The sequence below is a fragment of the Chrysochloris asiatica genome, unplaced genomic scaffold (assembly GCF_000296735.1).
Source record: "Chrysochloris asiatica unplaced genomic scaffold, ChrAsi1.0 scaffold00050, whole genome shotgun sequence".
Lineage (NCBI taxonomy): Eukaryota > Metazoa > Chordata > Mammalia > Afrosoricida > Chrysochloridae > Chrysochloris > Chrysochloris asiatica.
This window is the reverse complement of record NW_006408568.1, coordinates 5,426,599-5,450,494: the sequence shown is the minus strand read 5'-3', so window position 1 is coordinate 5,450,494 and position 23,896 is coordinate 5,426,599. Positions and strand designations below refer to the sequence as shown.

The 23,896-nt window shown below is 44.0% G+C and overlaps 1 protein-coding gene across 2 annotated transcripts in view; it reads left to right on the top strand.

Annotated features, from left to right (window-relative positions):
* Window positions 1-22,643, top strand: part of PRMT8 (protein arginine methyltransferase 8) — a 122,274-nt gene extending 99,631 nt beyond the window's left edge. Inside the window, exons 7-10 of one of the 2 annotated variants that reach the window (XM_006862682.1) lie at window positions 1,101-1,216; window positions 8,204-8,354; window positions 19,856-19,977; window positions 21,763-22,643. In XM_006862682.1, coding sequence (XP_006862744.1) covers window positions 1,101-1,216; window positions 8,204-8,354; window positions 19,856-19,977; window positions 21,763-21,846 — 473 coding nt within the window. In that variant the 3' untranslated portion in view covers window positions 21,847-22,643. The remainder of the gene's footprint in view (window positions 1-1,100; window positions 1,217-8,203; window positions 8,355-19,855; window positions 19,978-21,762) is intronic. The other variant, XM_006862683.1, reaches the window with a different exon arrangement.
* The last annotated feature ends 1,253 nt before the right edge of the window (window positions 22,644-23,896 follow it).

The window sequence follows — 23,896 nt, the reverse complement described above, 5'->3', positions numbered from 1 at the left end:
GGGCAGGCTGGGTTTGGTCCCTGGTTCCTTTGTCTCCCTCATATGACAATTTGGGCCAGACTTGTGTGTGTGTGCCAAGTTCTTCCAGGCACAGCATACTCATACTTGTCTGCAGTGTACAGGAGTGTGGCCAATGCTCCATCATTGAAAACATTTGCGTCATTTAAGGTGATCTTGGTTCATCAGACTTGCATTCATTTACTCACCAGCATCATTTCCCCAAATCTATCTTCTCATCTTTTCTCTCTCCTGCTTTCCTCTCCTCTTCTTGCTCTCCTCTTCTTTCTTTCTTCTCCATCCTTCTCTCTCTTTTCTCTTCCTCTACTGCCCCCTCCTCTATCTTTCCCTCTTTTCTCCACTCCATCTTCCCCTCCCCCAAGCATGTTAAGAGTAACCCAAAGGGGCCAAGCAGCACAGCTGGGATGGTTGGTGCCCCTATGGGGGGTTCTTTCTTAGAGGATAAGTACTTAGTGAGTGCATCATGACATGTGAGAAAGGCAGAGACTCTGGGGATCCACTCAACCCTGAATTGCAGGTGAGAAATCTGACCATCCAAGAGGTTAGGCAATGTGAATAAGGACCTGACCAGTCATAGGTGGCGCTGCCACCATCCAAACCACAGCCTGTTTCACTGAAAAGCCCTTAGGATTCTTTCAGTGGGTGGGGATGGGAGATGGAAGACAGAGATGAGCCTTCTCCATGTGGAGAATGGATTGGGCAAAGGCACAGAGACAGGAATGTGGGTGGCAGACCAGGGAGTTCCTAGGAGACAGCTGGCTTGGAGAAGGGGGCAGGATTGTCAATACTGGAAAAAGTCAGCTAACTTGGGTGCTAGTCTTGGCCCTGTTGTGTTATCTTTGAGAAGTGTCTCAGCATCCTTAAGCTGTAGTTTTCCAGAGGTACATATGAGATAATATGCATGAGCACTTGTACATAGCAAATTTCCCCATGCACGTGACAATTCTTATCCAATTGTAATGTGGGGATAAACAGGGTGCCCCTCACCTTCTCAGGCATGCCATGCTATGGAACTCACGAGGGTCAGGACAAGCTTCTAGGGGTCTGGCTGCCCGCCCTGATGTTTTTCTTTGTCCTCACAGGGTGGGAGAATGTCTATGGCTTTGACATGACGTGTATCCGGGACGTGGCCATGAAGGAGCCTCTGGTGGACATTGTGGACCCAAAGCAAGTGGTGACCAATGCCTGTTTAATAAAGGTCTGGAGATTCTTCCTAGTTGGGTCTGGGCATGCTGGGAACCCAGATGTGCCACCCTGGGGAGCCAGATCTGGGGAGGGCCTGGAGTAGAGACAACACCATCTACCATCTGGGGAAGCAAGCAGTCTTAGCCAGAGCCTCGGACACTCCATGGAGAAGTGCAGAAAGCTGGTGCTCTCCTGGGCAGAACTGCTGAGAGCATGACTCCATGGTGGCACAGCTGAGGGGGGAAGGCCCAGGGTATGTTTTCTTGGTGATGTGAAGTGGGTGGGCTAGGGCTGAGGGGCATCAAACTAGAGAACTACTGGAAAGCAGGAGGGGATGCTCAGGCTTAGGGAAGCTTTTCCCTTTAGAAGCAGATGTTCCTCTTAGAGAGGAAAGCAATCTCTTATCTCCATAGGGGTGTGGTCATTCCTCCATGCCCACCTCCAAGCACCTGTCTGATCAGGGCCAAAGCTTCCAGACTCCATTTTGAGTGCTTTTGCTTATACAAGTTCTAAATATTTCTTCTTCCAAAGCTTTCTTCAATGCAGATGATCAGCCAGTCAACCTCCTAGGCACATAATCCTTAATGCTTTCTTATAGTTAGAGACAGATTAAAAACTCCAAGTTTCCCTTTGACACTCCTCCCCAAACTCACACCCCTCCCAGATGTAACTGTGGCTTAAGAGTTGAACCAAGCCTTCTGGTTCTTTCTATGCATGCATTTCCAAGAATATGTGTGTGTGTGTGTGTGTGTGTGTGTGTGTGTGTATAAAACTGCTGATATTTGACTTTTTTTTAAATCTAGAAAAACACCAAATCCATATGGTTTAAGATAATACATATGTATTTGTACATTTTTTTAAATGAAAAAATATAAGCTCATTATATGAGACTTCCCCATCCCCGCTTTCCCTTACTCTCATCTTGCTAAAACACATGGCATCCTGGTCTGCTCATAACATCTCTTCTGGCAGGTGTGTTGGGAGGTAGCAGGGTGGCTGGAACACCTACAGTGGAATAAAGAAGGAAGGGTCACTGGACCACTGATGATGAGGGGACACTTATGAAGGCCTGGTACAAAGTGTCACTCTTTGATCCCTGGATAAGACTGTCTGTTGTCCCCATATACAAGCTTTATTAAAAAGAACCACCACCCTTGGTCCAAAGCATCTCTGTAGCATTTAGAAGGGACCTCAGAGGGAAAATAAAAGTAGGTGAACTATTAACAGTTCTGATTAGAGGTTCCCTCCCTCCTTTCTGTAACAACGTGCCTACTTGGTTTATATCAGAGTCTAAGCCTAAGATTCCTCCTCACCAAGTTCTCATTACCTGTTAACTCAACCTATTCAAAGTCCCAAAATATCTGGAACTAAACCCATTGCCATTGAATCGATTTTGACTCACGGTGACCCATGTGCTACAGAGGAGAGCTGCTCTCCACAGCATTTTCTTGGCTGTAATTTTTATGGAAATAGACTGCCGGGTTTTTCTTCTGCATCACCATTGGATGGAGTCAAACCACCAACCTTTTGGTTAATGTTAAGTGCTGTCAAGTCAGTTACAGCAATTTGATATAGGGTTTCCAAGGAGTAGCTAGCAAGTTTGAACTGCCGACCCTGTGGTTAGCAGTCCAGTGTTTAATCTGTAGTGCCATACCAGGACTCTGTAATAGTTGAGGGCAAACCATTTGCTCCACCTACAGATCCTTATTCCAAGATCAATTCCCTAAAACCAAAGCCACGATCATTGAGTCCATTCCAACTCATACAGACCCTGTACTGGGTTTCCAAGTCTGCAAATCTTTACTGGAGCAGAAAGTCTTATTTTCCTCTCACTGAGTGGCAGGTGGGTTTGATCTGCTAACTTTGTGATTAGGAGTCCAGTGCTTATCCTATAGTACCATCAGGGCTCCTTTATTCCAAGACCAGGCCGCACTAATTGAGAACAATTTTGCCCTTTTATTTCCTCCTACCATGCTCCCACTCCCTGATGTCTCTCCTGTCTCAAGAACAAGGGAAGTCCACCCCGAGAGAAGAATCTTCTTCAGAGTGCAGAGCACTCCTGTTACTATGTAGCATTTGCCCAAACTACCCTGTGTATGCAGCTGAACTTGCAAAAATGACACGCCAGTCAAACGAGGCACCTCACACAAGGTCTTTAACTTGTAAACAAATAAAAATTCCTTTTCCATGCTCTTGGATCCCAACTCCATTTCTACCTCCGACCTCAGCACCCACTTGCATAGTGCTTCTGTAAGTCTACTTTGGATCACATCATGGACTGGCCTGGTTCTGTCCCACCAGGCTGCAATGCTTGCCTTCTTTCCTTTCTCCTATCCCAGACAGGAAGGAACTCTGGTAGCGTAGTGGTTATGAATCGGGCTGCGAACCACAAGGTCAGCAGTTCAAAACTACCAGCTGCTCTGTGGGAGAAAGATGAGGCTCTCTGCTCCAGTAAAGATTAACAGCCTCAGAAACCCTGTGCAGGGTTGCTATGAGTCAGAACCGACTCCACGGCACATAACAACAACAACAACATCCCAGACAGGACTTGACTGCATCCAGGGCAAAGCAGCCAGAAGTAACCAAGGTGAGGCAGGAGAAATCTATGTATACTCTTAACAAAACTCCTGAGGTCTCTGACTTGTCCCAGGATGAAGTCCTGCCTGCTCCCCGCTGCCTGCCACTTCTCTTCCTTGCTGTATCTTCTTGGGAAGGATGAGGACCAGAGTCTGTGTTAGCTTCTGCAACCAGGAGAGCCCTTCCTGTCAGCTCGTGCTAATGTGCTAAGCAACGTCTTGCTGAGCCTGTTGGGAAAACACTTGCCCTTCTTCACACACTTAATTGCTGTTTTCATCGCTATTAACGTTGCAGAGTGTGACACTTTATTATAATTAAGACTCTGTTTTGACCAGACTGCTGCTCTGAGACATCCATTTGTAACATTATTTAGTGGTGGGGATGGCAGCGGCCAAAGGCTCTTCTGAGTCATTTATACTTGGGAGCCTTGCTCACATGAGGGTCACCTGAGGCTAAGTCAGTAGGTCTCCCTGCAATCTCAGAGATGCCTCTGTGGCTGAAGAAAGAAACTGTCCAGCAAAGGGGTCTGTGCTCCGGGCGCTGACACAGCTGAGGCTGAGTCTGCACACACAGGGTCTCGGGAGAGGATGGGCCTGAGCTCAGAGGGCCTTTGTGTCTTGAAACCCAGCCACAGAGGATCTCACCCTCACAGAGAGCCAGAAGCCCTCTCCTCCCCCCACACACTCTCCTCTCCTGAAAAAAAAAAGACCATCTGCCCCCATTGTCACCATCTCAGCCTATAGCTAGCTTTATTACTTCTGGTCTTGAAGGTCTTTGCTCTTCAGAGACCCCTATTAAAATGCAAATGTATCTAGGGCCTATTCAACACTGTGGGCAAATATCTGAGTCCCTAGCTGACATTTAGTTGATGGACATCTGAGAGAAAGACGCTCTAGAAATAGAGTTCTTGGTAAATGGTATGTATGTGTGTACATGCTTGTGTGTGTGTTAAGTGAGGGGGTAATTAGGTCTGGAGAGCCACAAAGCTTACCTCCACTTCTCCCTGTCTGGGCCTAAGCCACGAGGTTTGAATACTTTTAGCTCAGTCCTGGGGCATCACTGTAGGTCTTAGATGCACGCTGAAAGGACTTTAAGGAGTCGAGTCTGGTGACGTGTAAAGGAGGGACCTGGGGAAGGCAAGTCAGACACACATTACTATATATCTGGTGCTATGTTACACTGAAAGGAACTCTGGTAGCATAGTGGTTATGAATCGGGCTGCTAACCTCAAGGTCAGCAGTTTGAAACTACCAGCTGTTTCACAGGAGAAAGATGAGGCTTTCTACTCCTGTAAAGATTTACAGCCTCAGAAACCCTGTACAGGGTCGCTATGAGTCGGAACCGACTCCACGGCACATAACAACAACACATGTTACACTGACCCATAATGCAGTGTCTGCCTCTTGGGGCAAGAGTGCAGATGAGGAGGTTGCTGAGATGACCAGGAGTAAGTAGGAATGCCAGGCTAGGTTGGTGACAGACAGACAGATCAAGAAAGAATGACATCAAAGTCTTTGGAATGGGTCCCAGATGAAGAAGGAGATGTATGTAAAAGTCAAGAATGCAGACACTGTGAGCTATGCAATTAATAAAGATAGAGTTAACCATGGTTTGCTCTTAGGATTCTTTAACTGGTGGGAACCTTTGCACTACATGTGGCCAGGAGTGACAGTGGACATTATGAAGGCTGACAGATACTGGGTCTGAAACGATCTCCCAGAGCTGGAGCAATGGGCCAGACTTATAGGATGACATGTAATGAATGAGCACTACCTGATGTCTTCGTTTTCTAAGACTGCCACAACAAAGAACCATAAGCAATATAAATTGTATTGCCTCACAGTTCTGGAGGCTAGGAGTCTGAATTCAGGGTGTTGGTTGTGGTGATTCCTTTAGAGGCTGTTAGGGAGAAATTGTTTAGGGCTCTCTCCTAGCTTCTGGTACTCGTGGCCAGCCATCCTGATGTTCCTTGACTCATACATACATACATCATTTCAACCTCTCCTTCTGTCTTAGTATGACCACCTTCCCTCTGAGCCTGTCTCCATGTCTCTTCTTTTCTTCTTATAAGGACATCACTCAGATGGGACTAGGTAGGGCTTCTCCTTCATTCTCCAGTTTGACCTCCTGTTGACTTAACTAATACCATCTGGAAAGGCCCTATTTCCAAACCAAGTCACTTTTGCAAGTTCTGGGAGTAAGACTTCAACATATCTCTTTGGGGAACACAGTTGAATTCAGACCAACTGGAGTTCCAGAAATGAAGGAATAAGCATCACGGGAGGAGAGTTGGTAAACTGAAATGCACTGTGAACCAGCAGGATGCTCTTTGAGACCAGTCTGCTTTGGTTGGTATTGCTCTCAGTCTTGGCAGTGGTAGAACCCACCCAGAGGAGAAAGGCTACAATGAATAGGGGTAAGAAATCATGACTTAGGAGACAAGAATAAAAAAACAAGAGGTAATGAATGAACACTAGAAGACAAGACTCTGGGACTCATGTGAGTTGGAACAGGCATTCAGCTTATTCTGTGGATGGAATCACAGACAGCCAGTTAGGAGTAGGCTTCATGTCTTGAAGAAGGACTTAATGATTGGAGATGTCAGAAGATGGAATGAGCTACCTAGTAGGTAGTGAATTCACTATTCCAGAAAAGTGTCCAAGGAAGAGCTAGATGGCTGCTTACTGAGAATGCTGCAGAGAGGATTAGCCATTGTCTTTCATGAAGGTTTAGCTGGAAGACTGGCTTTATAGTCCCATCTACTTCTGTATGCTCCACCCAGGGCTTGCCAACACAAGTATTCCTTCTCACTTCCCCTTCTAGGGACACAGCATAACTTGCTTTCAAGTGACTGTCAAGGGGACTCCTGATATGGTGCTGTAGGATCAGCACTGGACTTTGAATCACAAAGTTGGCAGTTCAAACCCACCAACTTCTCCTTAGAAACTCTATACAGGATCACCATGAGTTGGAGCTGGAGCCGACTTGAAGGCTATAATAACAAACAGGTGGAGGCCCTTACAATTCACTGTCTCCTCCATAGGACAGTATGACTAGGCACTCTAATAGTTAAGTGTCAGTTCTGACTCATAGTGACCCTATATAGAGTTTCCAAGGAGCAGCTGGTAGGTTTGAACCACCGACCTTGCAGTCTGCAGTCCAGTGCTTGCTCTACAGAGCCAGAGTAGAACCCCTTTACTCATAGCTTCTGCCACCTCACTGAGGCAACACTTCTCTTCTCTTCTTTGCATCCATTTTCCCTTTAATTATCTAAGAAATATAAAGAAAGAAAATCACTTCTGCCATGCCACTTCATCTATTTCCATTTCTTAATCCACACTCTCAGATTCCTCTTTCCTAATTATTCCCAACATGATCCATTATCTGGCTCCCAGAAGGACCACCTAGAATTGTAGACACGCTGGTGTCTGTTTGACTCCTACAAAGGTCCTAGCAACACAGCCCTGACAAGTGGCAAGTTCTTCCTTGGGTCTAACTGAAATCTGTCTCCAGCAAAAGGCATGTCAGCATGCTTTAGGTTGAAAAGAACAGCACCTTGCAAATCATTGTTCAATTATATACTTCCCACGTAAGATTGATTTTCGGCCACTTCCCAGCTGAAATTGTTAGAATGATTAGTTCTTCATGTTCCACATTCCCCAGGCAGAACTGGAAATTCTCACCTCTTTTCTCTCCTTTCAGTTTATTTTTTAACAGTCCAGGCTTGTTATAAATGGTCTGCACAGCTTCTTAAGTACAGTCTGTGGCTTTCTGTGAGTTCAGATTCTTACTCCCTAGCTAATCCCTGATGCCTCCTATTGCTGGGAACTTGACTATCAAAAAATGAATAACCTGGTTCATCAGAATCATGAGGAAGGCTGAATAAACCACAGATGACTGGGCATCACCCCCAGAGTTTCTGATTCAATAGATCTGAGATGCTCTCCAACCCCCAAACCCCAAATCTGCTCCCAGATGCTGCTGCTCATCTGGGGATTCCCATTTAAGAAGCAATCACTAGATGGACATGGCAATGCTGAAGTGGACCAGCCCGAGGCTATTCTGACTTGGTCTAGGGATGCATTGTCTAATTAATCCTTTTCTTCTCTCCCCTCCCTACCCCCACCAACTCCCACACCCAGCACATTTACCTTCCTAATTCTGTTCTCCTCAGGTTTTGATTCAAATCCGTTTGCACCATTGCCTGAGCATACCCCACCCTAGAAAGGATGGAGGAGGTAATTGGGAGGGTGCTGGGTGGGCCTGGGAAGTCACCCCAAGAGTAATGAAATTCCCAGAGAGACTGCTGGCAGTGGTTGCTCAGGGGGATGAAGCTACTGGCAGAGTGGGTTTTCTGTTGAACCAGGACTGAGGCCTGGTGAAGTTGATAAGTCTCTGGCCTTCTCTCTCCCCTGGGTTGCAGGAGGTGGACATTTACACAGTGAAGACAGAAGAGCTATCGTTCACATCTGCGTTCTGCCTGCAGATACAGCGCAATGACTATGTCCATGCCCTGGTCACCTACTTCAATATTGAATTTACCAAGTGCCACAAGAAGATGGGGTTTTCCACAGGTGAGCTGTTTGTTGATAATGTAGTCCTTGCTCCACCCCTGTGTGTCTGGAGGCTTTGTGGGGTTGAGGTTGTGGCTGGTCTTGACTGGGGCCAAGGTACTGGGCCATTAGCTAGGGGTCCTTACTTGATATCATGTAGGCCTTTTGCAGCTAGGAGAAAGTCCTTCAAGGTTGCCTAAGGAATCGATGAAGAAAAGTATGGTTGCCTGACCAGAGCTGAAAGTGAGCGTCAGTGAGGGAAAGGTAAGAGGTGAGACCTAGGAAAGGACTCCCTCAAAACATCTCAACTGCACATGAGAAGTTCATGTGACTGATGTTTACTAAACTCATTCTATGTTCCAGATCTTGTATTAGTTGTTGTTAAGTGCCATCGAGTCAGTTCTGAGCCATCGCAACCTTGTGTAGGGTTTCCAAGGAGTGGCTGGTGAACCTGAACCGCCAACGTTGCAGTTCAAATGACCTTGCAGTCCAGCACATTACCCCACAGCACCACACCAGGACTCCTGGCCTTGTATATTGTTATTGTTGTTAAGTACCGTCCAGTCGGTTCCAACCCACAGTGACCCTGTATAAGGTTTCCGAAGAGTGGCTGGTGAACTTGAACCATCAATGTTGTGGTTCAAATGGCCTTGCAGTCCAGCACATTAACCCACAACACCACACCAGGACTCCTAACCTTTTCTGAGGCGGTGAAAATACAGAGTTAAAGCAGACTTCTACCTCTACTGCCACGCCTTAGTTCAGAACTCAGTGAATCTTGTGAATGGACTGAAAACTGCTCTATCTCCTTTCTGCCTTCACTTCTTCCATTCTAATCCATCCTTCATTAAGTCCCTGTGTTCCCCACCTCTAATCCCATTGCCCAGCTTTCCCTTAGAGTTTGCAGCAGATATGCCCAAATTTCCAAGCCTGACCATGGGGGCTTCTTTCATCTGGCCCTGTCTCACTTCTCCAATCTCCCTCCTTACTGAGCCTCCCCAACACTTGCCATTGCACTCAAATTCTAGCCATACTGAGCTCCTTGCAGGTTTCAGAGCTTAGAGAAGCTTCTTAAGTCTGAGCCATTGCCTCTGTACACCAGTTCCTTTCCCGCTCACCCCCCCCCCCCCCCGAGTGTTCTCTGTCAGAAAACTTGGTCATTTCCTCATCCTTTTCACCTCTTCACCTGGCCAACTCCAGCACACGCTTCTTTTTTCTACTCAGGAGTTATTTGATCTTCCTGCTCCCTTTTGGATTATTAGGTTTAGGTGTGCTTCTCAGGGTTCGATAACACCCAGTGCTTTTGTCTGTAACAGCAGTGTTTGAAGTGCTACAGATGCACGATAACAAAATGCGACAGAATGGTGTTGTTGTGAAGTGCCATTGAGTTGCTTCCAGCTCATAGCGACCCTGTAGAGGGGTTCCCAGGAACAGCTGGTGGATTTGAACTTCCAACCTGTGGTTCACAGGTTAGTGCTGACCCTACAGCACCACATGAGAAAGTATGTTGTTGTTAAGTGTTGTCAAGTTAGTTCAGACTCATAGCGACCCTCTATTGGGTTTCTGAGGAGTGACTGGTGAGTTTGAATTGCCGGACCTTGTGGTCCAGTGATTATACCATGGTGCCTCAGGAGTCCATGAGACAGTATTGTTGTTGTTGTTAAGTGCTGTCGAGTCGATTCTGACCCATAGCGACCCTGTATAGGATTTCCAAGGAGCAGCTGGTGAGCTTGAACCACCGTCCTTGCAGTTCAAACGACTTTGCAGTCTGACACATTAGCCCACAGCACCACACAATATAGGAGGGCATTTATTGCTATTATTAAGTGCTGTTGAGTTGGTTCTGACCCATGACGACCCTCTATAGGGTTTTCAAGGAGTGACTGTTGAGTTTGAACTACCGACTTTGTAGTTGAGTGCTTATCCTGCAGCACCACACCAGAAGGGTCAGTTCTACTCACAATGACCCTGTATAGGGTTTCCAAGGGGCAGCTGATGAATTTGAACTGCCAATCTTGCAGTTCAAACCAACCTTGTAGTACAGTGCCTTATCCCACACCACCACAGGAGGGTAAAGGCAAGGAGACATTTCTCTCCTTTACCCATTCTAGGCTGATTCCTCAGATATATAAATGCTATATATCCTCCCCCCAATTTTAACTTTGGGGTATATAAGCACATACATTTTTTCTTTTACTTTTTTTTGAGTAATTATAGACTCATAGTAACTTGTCAAAATTGTTTGCGGTTTTGTGCACCTTTCCCCCAGTTTCCCCCATTGGTGGCATCTTATAACTATAGTATAATATCAAAACTATACTTTAAAAAAGCATAAATTGGATCATAAGAATACACATTGCCCTCTACTTCTTTTTCTGTATCCAACCATGTATCTTGGTGATACGTCCATATCTTTGCAGAGGTAACTAATTTCCACAGTAGGATAGACCACCATTTCTATAACATTTCTATGCTTTTCACAACCATCAGTCTCTTCCATGGATAGGTGAGTAGGGTCGCATTTCATTGATCTCTGCATTCTTGTCTCTAAAAACAGTGTCTGGGTCTTACAGGGGTGAAGCAAATCTCTATAAATATATAATCCTTCATATGTTGTCTTTTTGTGTGAAGTCTTCCTCGAAATTGGGAGAGTTTCTTGAGGGAGTGGGGTAAGTGAGGTGAGTTCTACCTGAGATCAAGGACATGATTAGTCACTTTTTGAAGTCAGTGTGATAATAATCCTTTGTCATTCATGGACAAAGGGGACAGACAACCAGTGTCTCCCATCTACCAAGATCAGGGTCTTCTGGTCTCCATTAATAGGCCAGTGCTGGTGTATGCAGAACTGAAGAAAGCGCAGGCCTCTGACCCTGGTCATTATCAGCTAATAATTTCCTTAGCAGGGCAGTAAGCAAGCTCATTTTCTTATGGATCAAAGCAACCAGGAAGAGGAAAAGTGATTTTATGTTGATAAACGCTGGGTAACCTGAATCAAGGCTCATGATAGTGAGAGTGAGGCCAGTGAGGGAGCAGAGGAAGGGCAGGCTTGAGGACCATGGTTGTGATTGAACATGGTGGCTTAAGGATGATGCTAAGTCAGACCCTGTCCTGCTGCTGGGGAAGATAAAGTCCTTGAGCAAGAGCAGACTACAGTGATTTCTGGGCTTCTAAACCCTGAGAAAGTAACCCTGGTAGGGCAGTAGGTTAAGTATCATCAGCCTGCTAATCTCAAGGCTGATGATTCAAATCCACCAGCTGATCCATGGGAGAGAGATAAGGCTGTCTATTTCCGTAAAGATTTATAAGCTATGGAGCAGTTCTAGTCGGTCCTGTAGTTGATTACTATGACTTGATGGCAGGAGAATTTTTGGTAAAGTCTGGGATCTGGTCCTTTAGTACATTCCCTTCAGTTGGTGCTTTCCTTTCCCAGAGATGATCTATCCCCTGTCTCTGAGGTCAAACTGAAATCCTGCCAGACCTCCTCTCTAGAGATGAGCCTGGCTCTATGGTGGCAGGAATGGCATTCCTGATGGCCTTCCGTGGAAGAAGGTGTTTGGCTTAGCTTATGCCCAGAATCAAAGAAGTCTACTTGATCCTGCCTCAGAGGTGGTGAGGATTTGCCATGAGTGTTGAAGTCTCCAACCCATTGACTCATTCTCCTCTTACTCTTTTGTTTCACTCCAGCAAAGTCCCACACAAGTCGGTTTGAAGGGGAATGATGAAATGTTTCATCATTTCAAAGACCATGGGTCTAAATCAGTGCATGAGCCTGTGCCTCAGACCCTGTGCAGTTATAGCTACCCTTGCACAGAATCCCAGAAATCTACATTTGGAGTTGAGGTTCTATATAGTCCTTTATTTCCTAAGACTTCATTCAGCAATTCTCACATAATGTGCCAGATGAGTAACATTAGCATCATTAGGGAATTTGTTAGAAATGCAACTTCTCAAACCCTAATCCCAGACCTAAATTAGAAATTCTGGGAGTGGGGTTCAGCAATCTGTTTTTATGAACCTTCCAGGGGATTCTGATGCAGACTCAAGTCTGAGAACCACAGCTTTAATGCAAGACTGCCCTGAGCAAGATGGACAGGAATTTGACCAATGTCAAATCCTTTTAGGAAGGCAAATTCTAGCTCTTTGCTAAGGTGATTCCCTCTTGTCTCTCTAAGACTTGAGACCTTTGGCTGACATGGATCCCTTGCTGCAGTCTTCCCATATAGGCAGAGATCAGGGATAAGAAAAGTAATTGATTTAGCTGCTGCCCCTTATATATTGGGTGTCAGTGTGAGATTTTGCTTCAGACATGTAGCAGATTTCTGGTTATCTTGGATTTGGCAGTGGGAAATCTGTGAAGACCCTCTGCAGTTCAACCCCCAATAGCATATTTCCTTTTTGTCTTTAAGAACCTCAGATAGCATATTTCCTTTTTGTCTTTAAGAACCTCAGATGCACAGAATTAGATTAATTAAAATCCTTGGTTCATGACATGCTGTCATCATTGGGCCACACATGGCTTACTTTTTAATTTTATTAAATTATTAAATAGATTAATAACTTATTTATCCATATAATGCTTATCATTTTATTTATTAATGTTGCTTGTGTGTTGATTGATGTAATGGCTTATGTCTGCATTAATATAAAGAATACCTGTGAACTTGCTACCTAACTTACTAACTAGAATGTAGACAAAGTGATGATTACTAACTAGTTTGGTGGTACTGTGGGATGAGCATTGGGCTGCTAACCACAAGGTTGGTAGCTCAAACCCAGCAGCCTTTCTACAGTAGAAAGATGAGACTGTCTGCTCCCGATAAGATTCATAGTCTCAGAGACCCTACATAGGGTCACTCTAAGTGGGAATTGTCTCAGTAGTAGGGAGTTTTAAATTTTGATTGTAAATAGTACCTACACATAAATTTATTATTATTTATTGAACTATGAATATATCAGTTGATATCAAGAAGTAAATTATGATTAATTAGTATGGAAATGTTAAAGAGAAAAGTATATTATCAATAAATAGTATGTAAATAAATTAATGACTAGCATGTAAATAAATAAATCCATACTCACCTAGTAAGCCCTGTGAGGTAAACCACCTTACTCAATGACTAAACTGAGTCAATTTCAACTCATAGCCACCCTATAAGACAGAGTCGAACTGTTCCTTCGGGTTTCTAAGACTGTAAATCTTTATGGGACCAAACTTATAGCTAGAAAAATAATTAAACCCCAGAAATCACTGCAAACCATTTAGCCATTCAGAAGTGAATCAGGATTCCATATCCCTTCCAAAACCACCAAAGAACACTTTCTCGTTAACAACTCTAATTTGTTCTCAATGCTCCCTTGCTTCCTGCCCCATACTTGGTCAGAACTCCCAGTATATTTTTTGCTGTTTACCTAAGTGTCTTCTCACTTAAGTTGTAGGATCTGCATGGAACATCTTAGTTTAAAAAAATGAAACCCAAACCCACTGCCATCTAGTTCATTCTGACTCACAGTGACCTTACAGAACAGAGTAGACCTGCCTCCAAAGGTTCCCCAGTCTGTAAATCTTTTATGAAAAATGCGTGGAATGGCTGGTGGATTTGAACCACAAATCTTATGATTAAAATCTGCTTAACCCATGGCACCACCAGATCTCCTTCATCTTGGTTACTAGTCCTCAAATTTAGAACCTGTCTGAATAAATGATGAATAATAAATGAAGACGTGCACTTGTATTTGGAATGCTGTAGATGACACTGGCCATGGTCACTTCAAAATATAAAACACATGCTGGACATCATCTAGAACCCAGGGACTGTGATGGGAAGGTACTCAGGGGAGGAAGAATGGGGAGGCTAGCATGTGGGGTCAGAGTAATAAGAGTAGGAAGGCATCTTCAGTCTCGGGAAAGCGGTTCTACAATCTTGATGGTTATAAATGGGGGCCGAGGAGGGGTGGGAAGGCTATGTTCACTGATGAAGAGAATTCTAGATGCCATTTGCATCATTTGTAGAGTGCTCACCATGGTACAAAGCACCAGTCTGGATACTAGAGTGAGGCAGCAGACCTTGGAGAATAAAGTCATAGCTTATGGAAAGATGAAGTTATTTACCACATTGCATGATAATTAACTACCTAGTGCAATGTCTTAGAAGGAGCTCTGGTAGTGTAGCAGTTACAAGTCAGGCTGCTAACCTCAGAGTCAGCTGTTTAAAACTACCAGCAGTTCCACGGGAGAAAGAAGAGACTTTCTGCTCCCATAAAGATTTACAGCATTGGAAACTCTATATGGGGTCACTATGAGTCAGAACTGACTCCACGGCACACCACAACCACCACCACCACCACAACGGCTTAGAAATACCCTAACATCTAGTTATGAAGTGCTGTCAAGTTGGTTCCAACTCATAGTGACCCTGTAGAGGGCTCCCGAGGAGCAGCTGGTGGGTTTGAACTGTTGATCTTGTGGTTCTAAGTCCTTTGCTGATCCTACATAGGGTGACCGTATAATTTACATTTCAATAAAGGATGTTTTTTTTTTACATTTTTGCCATCTTTATTTTTTAAATGTCATTTAAAAAAATTTTTTTTTTTTGAAACTTTTTGTAATTTGGGTAAAAGTTTACAGAGCAAATTAGTTTTCCATTCACCAATGTGTGCACATTTGAGTTTTCCTTTCACCAATGTGTGCACATTTTGTTTCATCACCCTGGTTGCAATCCCTGCAATGTAACGGCATTCTTCCGACTTCTTCCCTGTTACCATTTAGTCTTCTTTCCTGTCCCTTCCTGGTTTCTGAGCCTTTGAGAGTGAAAGGGAGAGCTAGTAATAATTATGCCAGAACACAGGTGCAAACTAGAACTGTCTCAGGCACAACAAGAGGTTTGGGCCTCCTGAGGATAGCACTTACCCCTTGCTCATTTTATCACACAGAACCTGTACCTAGAGCAAAAGCAGTCATGCGAATAGAACAAGGGGACACTTGATTTAAAATCAGAAAAAATGTGTGTCAGTGTTATATCCGTTCACTGTGTTTATTCAATCTGTATGCTGAACAAATATTGGGAGAAGTTGGACTATATGAAGAAGATTGCGACACAAGGTTTGGAGGAAGACTCATTAACTTGTGAAATCCAGAAGGCTTGCTGAAAGCACAGAAGACTTGAAATACTTACTGGTAAAGATAAAAAATGTTTTAAAAATACAGCCTTCAGTATGGATTACACCTTAACATAAAGAAAACACAAATCCTTACAATTGAGCCAATAAACAATATCATGATAAATGGAGAAAATATTGAAGTTGTTAAGGATTTTATTTTACTTGAATAGACAATCAGTGCCCATGGGAGTAACAAACAAAAAATCAAACACCATATTGCATTGGGCAAATCTGATGCAAAAAAGTCTATATGGTGTTAAAAGGCAAAGATATCACTTTGTGGACTAAAATACCTTGGCATTTTCAGTTGTACTACATGCAGGTAAAAACTGGACAATGAATAAAGAAGACTGAAAATGGATGTCTTTGAATTGTGGTGCTGGCAAAGAATATTAAATGTCCCATGGATTTCCAGGCAAATGGACAAATCTGTGTTGGAAGAAGCCTAGCCAATGCTCTTTAGAAGTTAAGATGCAGAGATTTTGGACATGTTATTAGGAGGGACCAGTCCCTGGAGAAGGACATCATGTTTGGTAATGTAGAGGATCAGTGAAAAAGAGGAAGACCCTCAATGAGATGGACTGACACAGTGGCGGCTACAATGGGCTCTAACACAGCAATGATTCTGAGGATGGCATAGGACTGGGCACTGTTTTCATCTGTTGTACATAAGTTTGCTATGAGTCAGATTCTGCTCCATGGCACCTAAAAACATAACACTGGACTCATGATTGAAATGGGAATTTAGGGGGAGTTCTTAGCCTTTTGATGTTGATGTCAAGGGGAAAACACCATTCTTCTCCAACCCAAGGCTGGCATGTCATTTGGGGTTACCATAAGAGGCAGACTCCCAAGCTTGGCAGTGGTTGAATTTGAGCCCATGGAGTCTCTGGGATTCCCATAAGGCATTTGATTGGGTGACAGAGAAGTTTGCTTGAGTACCGTTGCCTGAAGGTCTTTAAGAATAGGAAAGGCACCTGTCTACACTGGTGTAGGTGGAAGTGGGGGTGACGGTGCTGTCAGTCACGCTGTGACATTCTCTGTACACACTCAGAGATTCTTTTTTGACAATTGATTTAGACACTGTTGGCAGAAAGGGAGCTGGGAGCAGGTGGACTTTTTGTAGACAGCAGTGTGCATTAGAGACCAGGAAGGCTGGATGGGTTTGGGGATCCAGTGTGTGAGAGATACAGATTGCATGTTAACAATCTTCCTTCCCTTCCAAATGCACAAGCTGCTCTTTCTCCCCATGACCTTGAGTTTGCATTGATTTCCCAAATGTGAACATTTGGACAGAGACTCAATTCTCTATCCAAACTATTGACATTCAATCAAAGCAGACATTGCAAAGGGCGCAGGAAGGCAGATTGTTTAACTCTTTACCACCATTAAAAAAACCAAGATTTGGAAACATCTTAGAGACTACCAGGTCCAATGCTGTTGTTAGGTGTCATCCAATCAGTTCTGACTCACCATACAACAGAATAAAACACTGTCTGGTCCTCACAATTGTTGCTATGTTTGAGCACATTGTTGCTGTCATCTCATTGGGGATCTTTCTCATTTTTACTGACCCTCCACTTTACCGACTAAGCTTGAAGGCTAAGGTGCACCTGATGCAAGCCATTGTATTTTCAATAACCCCATATGCCTGTGAAGGTTGGATAATGAATAAGGAAGACTGTGGAATTGATGCATTTGAATTATGGTGTTGGAGGAGAATACTGAAAGTACCATGGGCTACCAAAATAACAAACAGATTTGTGTTGGAAGAGGTACATCCAGAGTACTCTGTGGAAGCCAGGATGACTAGACTTTGTCTTTCATACTTCAGACATATTGTCAGTAGGGACCAGTCACTGGAGAAGGATATAATTTTTGGTAAAGTGGAGGGTCAGAGAAAAAGTGGAAGACCCCAACGAGATGGATTGGCACAGTGACAGCATCAATGGGCTCAAATGCACAATAATTGTGAGGTTGGCCCAGGATTGGGCTTTGTTTCCTTCTGCTGTGCATAGGGTCGCTACAAGTTAATACCAACTCGATGGCACCTAACAACAACAACAACAACCACTTTACTGAACATGATGTCATTCTCCAGGGACTGGTCCCTCCATATGTCTAAAGTGTAAGAGAAGTTTATCCATCCTTGCTTTTAAGGAGCCCTCTGGCTGTACGTTTTTCAACACAGATGTATTTTTCCTTCTGGTAGTCCATGGAACTTCCAATATTTTTCACCAACACCATAATTCAAATGTGTTGATTTTTCCATGGTCTTCCTTAGTCATTTAACTTTTATATGCATATGAGGTGATTGAAAATACCATGACTTGGGTCAGCAGGATATTAGTCCTCAAAGTGACATGTTTGCTTTTTTAACACTTGAAAGAGGTCTTTTGCAGCAGATTTGCCTAATGTAATGTCTCATTTGGTTTCTTGACTGATGATTCCATGAATGTTGATTGTGGATCCAAGCAAAAGGATATCTTCGACAACTTCAGTTTTTTTCTCTTTATCATGATGTTATTTATTGGTCCTGTTGTGTGGATTGGTTTCTTTATATTAGGGTACAACCCATACTGAAGGCTGTAGTCTTTGATCTTCATCAATAAATATTTCAAGCCCTCTTCACTTTCAGCAAGCAAGGTTGTGTCATCTGCATATAGAAGGGTCGACGTTGTTGTTGTTAAGTGCTGTCAAGTTTTTTTTTGACTCATAGCGACCCTGTATAGGGTTTCTGAAGAATGGCTGGTGGGTTTGAACTGCCGGCCTTGTTGTTCACAATCCAGTGCTGATCTTACAGCACTGTCTTATCAGTGATCGTTGTGTGAACTCTCATTGAGTGGCTCTCAGCTCATGTGATTGTGGGAAAGCTGTATTCTTCTGGTGAATTTCAACCTGTTTTTTAGTAATTTCCTGTGACTGTTCTTAGTTCTGCCACTGAATGCACATATAAGACCATATATTTTTGAAGTGTTTGAAAGACATTTGTTAGGTTCTCCCCAAGAATTCTTATCTTTAGCACTGGTGCAGCATTAGTGTATCATACATCCTGGTGGAGGAAGGTAAGAATGTGAAGGACCAAGAGGAACTTACTATGAAATGATTCCAAAGGCCCAGTGTAGGTGAGCATCTAGAGTACGTTGAAGCTTCACAAAAGATCTGCTCTTTGGATTCTTACCTTCACTCGTTTATTCAGCATGTATAGATTCTAGAGCACAGTGGACACCAAGGACATCATAGTAAGCAAGGCCCATACGTATGACCTGCAAATTTATATGAGGGATACAAGTAAAGAAAAGAAAGAACAAAACATTTACACTGCAGTGTAGAAAATACCATCACATAAGGTCAGGGTACTTCAGAAACCCATAACCCAGGGTGGGTGGTCAGAGAAGACTTCTCATAGGAAGTGACTTTGAAGGATGAGAACGAGATACTTCTGAAGAAAATGAGCCATAAGATAGGACCCCTAACTTTTAGATGTAGAATCTGTCAAGTGCTAAGAGGAGAAGGATTAATTAATGACAAAAAAGGATCCTTGTGGCTTTGACTCCAGCAGGATGAGTGAGTTGTGGACCTGTGCTGGGGGTTTTAGTGAGAATCATGCTCCATATCCTTTTTAATTCATTTAGGAAGACAGAGGGCACAGTGGAAGCCTCATGGCATCTGGGCCAAGAATGCTAATTTCACTTCCAGAGCACATAGAATCGAGCAGGGAAGCTATTTGTAGGATTGAGAAGTAAGTGCATGGGGTATCAGAGGAATTGGTGTAGGTGTAGCTGTTGTTTGTTGTCTTTAAGTGCCATCAAGTCAGTTCTGACTCATAGAGACACTGAATAGGATTTCCAAGGAGTGCCTGGTGGGTTTGAATCACTGACCTTGTGGTTAGCAGTCCGGTACTTATCCTACAGTGCCAAACCATGACTGTGGAGTTTCCATAAATGAGGCCATTTAACAGGAGATTGGGCAGCCTCATGTACAAATCTTTCACCCCCTATGTGAAATTAATTCAAGACAGTAGCATTTTGACTTTCACTTGTGTTGATGAGTGAAGTTGGTGAGAATGTTTTCCTCATCCACTCCTTCATATGAACTTGTTCTATCAACTTGGCTTTCTTCTGGCCCCTAGAAGAGATCAGCAATCTTGAGGGACTGTAAATTGGATGGAAATCTGGGAGTGAATTGGGACTTGGGTGTGGACTTGTAGACAGACTACAAGACTGGCTACCGGTGTGTTAAAGTTTCACTGAGTCCAGGGGAAACTCTAAACCATCTGCCTTAGGTCTTAGGAGGCCTCTGCCTTTCTAGTGGAAGTCTCTCTCTGATTCTTCCTGCCCATCTCCCCTATCCTCCACCCTCAGCTCCTGATGCCCCCTATACCCACTGGAAACAGACTGTCTTCTACTTGGAAGATTACCTCACTGTCCGGAGGGGGGAAGAAATCTATGGGACCATATCCATGAAACCAAATGCCAAAAATGTGGTAAGTGTTGAGACAGCCTCTGTGTGGGTTGGGGTGAGATGGGAGAAGAAACCCACACTGCTGAGTCCTAGAATGATCCACTTGGTAAGGTTCTTAGTGCCTTGTGCACAGTCAGGAGAGTCACTGAGACAGGCAGTAGGAAGTTGGGTTTGGCTGTGCCTGGTCATAACTGGAAGACCCCAACCTTGGCCCCTAAAACTCAAGAGACTTTCTCTAGGTCTCCCTTGGACTCTCTTCACCTTGAGGACAGTGTCCAGCCCTTCATGTGGAGGGAGTTGTAGAGCAGAGGATGTTGCCTTGGGTTTTGCCTCCTTTATCAGATGCAGGGACAAGAAATACTCGTTTTTAGTTCCCTGGAAGATGTTGACTCACGTTTCTTCAGCTGGCCTACTGGATTGGAGCCCATGTGATCTTCTTTGAGCAACCTTGGGTGTGGGCATGTTCATTAAAAGACTCTAGAATGCTTTCAGGATTATGTTACAGAAGACTAAACCACCCACTTTGCTTTCTCTAAGAAGAAATCAGAAAGAACATTTTTCTATTATAACAGGAAGGATTTTAGTTCAAAATCAAAGAACTTTCTGTGAGGATAATGAAGCACCAGAATAGACTCCTGAGGCTGTTGGGGGGTGTGGGGGAAGGAGCCCATTAACTAGAAAGCATGAGAGAACACAATAGCCACTCAGGCCTGGGTATACTGGAAGAAGACTTGCCTGGGGGGATGGGAGCGGGTGTTTCATTTTGATTAAAGGGGCCTGGGGGTGTCAGGGATGGTCTGTTTGATGCAGCATGAGTAGGTGAGACTCACTCTGGAAGGCCAGAAAATGGTAGAATTTAGTATTCACGGAAATAAAGCAGAGATCCACACAGAGGGTTCACCTTGGAACAAGACCCTAACAAGTTGGAACTGTCAAATTTATGTGTGGCAAGTGGGATGAGGTCTCAGGATTAGTGTACACTGAAGTCTTACTGGTCAGTTTAGAGGTTCCCTGGGTGTTACCCAAAGGCTGATGGTTTCAATCCATTCATTGGTTCCTATCTATGTCCATAACATTAAAAAATAAAATCAAACAAACAAGACCATCAGGTCAGTCTGACTCGTGGAGATCCCATGTGCTTCAGAGTAGAACTGCTCCATAGGGTTTTCTTGGCTGTCATCTTATTGGCAGCAGATTACCAGGGTTTTCTTCGGTGGTGCAAACTATGCCAGTCTAGGACCTTACCATTCCAGCCACTGAGAACTTTCTGGAGTGCAGTGCTACATGGGGTAACCATGAGTTCGAATTAACTTGATAACAACTAGTTGGTGGTGCTGGTTGTGTGTGCTGTGAAATTAGTTCCGGCTCATGGTGACCCTAGATAGGGTTTCAGAGACTGTAAATGTTTATGGGAGCAGAAAACCTCATCTTTCACCTGTGGAGTGACTGGTAGATTCGAACTGCTGACCTAGCAGTTAGCAACCCAGTTTGTAATCCACTAAGCTACCAGGGCTCCTTGCAACTAGTTACAGGTAGAGAATTAATGTGGGAGAAGAGAGACATTTTTCTCACAACAAGCAATATAGGTAGGCATGGATGGGAGGACCAATGAGAGCCCCAAACTGTTGAGAGGTTATATGACAAAGTAGGACCCGGACTGGCCATGTTAGAAACTGGGTGACAGGGCAGCTAGGAGAAATTAGTGGATGACCAGGCAGCAAATGGCACAGGCTACAAATTAGTCTATGACACAACATGACTTCCCAACCAGACCAATGCTTTGTGACCCTTTGTTCTTTCTTTGCAGCGGGACCTCGATTTCACAGTAGACTTGGATTTTAAGGGACAGCTGTGTGAAACATCTGTATCTAATGACTACAAAATGCGTTAGCACACGTTGAAAGCTGCAGAGAGCAAGCAAGAAAAGAAACTCTCACCTCGGTCTGCCGCATTTGTACCAAGGAAAACTGTTTGCAGGACTATACACTTGAAACCTGGAGTTGTAAACTCTGCCTGGAAGATTGGTGGACTCATCAGGGCTCCCGTGGGCCCTGCCTCTGGTCAGAGAACCTCCGGCTCCTGGGCTCTGCTCCGGGAGCTCTTGACAAAGGCTTTGTTGTAGGCAACAAAGAACAACCTTGAGGGCTGTGGCTGGTTTCCCAAGGATGGAAAAGTACACATGTATACCCATTGTCCTCCTTAACTGTGGATCTCTGGATCTTCCAAGTTTTGCATGCTGCAGGCATCTAGGACAGATTGCTTTCACTAGAACCTGGAGACGTAGTGTCTTTGATAGCATAAGCAAGATTATCTGTCTGTGTGGTGGTGTGTGTGTACGTGTGTGTGCCTATGACGTATATATTAGTTTATTTACCCACAGCAGCTGTATATGCATGCATATACAACCAAGTGGGTACACTTATGTGTTCATTCAGAGGGGTGTGTATGTGTGTGTGTGTGCGCGCGTGTGTGTATGTAGAATATATATTACTCTTCAAGGAGATTCTGTTGCTTTCGAATAGGAATTTGTTTTGTGACTAGTTCTTTCCCCTCCCTCACACCTTAACAGATGTTAAGCAGCTAGGAAACGTTCTCTGTATTAGCTCTGGTCTCCTTTTGATTAGACCGTGGCTCTGAACCCTGAGGTAGACCACGCACCCTGTGGGCGCTCAATAAATATACATGAGAGAGAAGCGAGGGATGTATGTGTTCCTGGTGCTCTGGAGGGGCTGGCTGGGCATGGAAGTCAAAGGCTGCTGTGGAACAGAAAATTCAAGGGAGCAGGACATACAATGTTCCCAATGGCTTCCTGAAGGAAGGTTCAAGTAGACGGAACTGTGGACTGACTGGAGAGCTTCTCATCTGCAGACTCCCTGAGGCATGGGGAGAGAGTCCTAGAGTGAGCTGGGGTCAGGGCCCATGAGCTAGCTGTGGTGATGCAGAAGAAGGGCCTTCATGTAGCCCAGAGGGAAGACAAGGCCAACAGAAGGAGGATCTGTGATAGAGAACTGGAGTGTTCTGTTGGGTGGATGCAACATGCAGGCCTTCACTGACAGAAGGGTGGTGGCTGACACAAGATGAGAACTGCCTGTCTTCAAAGTTAAGGAATAACTTCAAAGCAAACCTAATCGATACACTCCACTAGGCCTGGCATCTGTTACCACACTCTGACTGAGATTAGACGTTTTCCTGACAGGTTTCTAATAGTTGGCTTAGAATCAAAATGCTAATGGTAAACAGGCAATGTCTCCAAGAAGTAGAGCATGGCTCTTTTCACGTTGGAAAGAAAATGGGTCATCTCACCTGTGAAAGACATTTCAGGTGTTGTGAAGGTAGAAGGGTCGCTTAAAGAGAGTGTGTTGGTTTCCTAGTGCTACTGTAATAGAAGTACCACAAGCTTTACTTTTCAGCAGGGTGTTAGTCAGTTTCCATGTATTTGTCTTGATTTCCTTGGTCTTCCTATTGTTGATTTCTAATGTGATAGCATTGTGGTCTGAGAAGAAGCTTTGTAGTATGTTGATATTTGGAAATTTATGGAAATTTGCTTTGTGGTCTAAAACATGGTCTATTCTGGAGAATGTTCCCCGAGCACTGGAAAAGAATGTGTATTGTACAGTTGTTGGGTTGAATGCTTTGTACACATCTATGAGGTCCAGTTGGCTGATTGTGTTGTTTAGTTTTTCTGTGTCTTTGTCAAGTTTCTGGTTGTCCTATCTATTTTTGAAAGCAGTGTATTAAAAGCACCCACTATTATTGTAGATTCATTTCTTTCTTTCTTCAAATCTATTAGAGTTTGTTTTATATATTTTGGAGCTCTTTCATTAGGAGCATAGATATTTATTATGGTTATTTCATCTTGTTCAATTGTCCCTTTAATCATGAAATAATGTCCATCTTTATCTATTATGCTGTTTTTTGCCTTAAAGTTTATTTTATCAGAG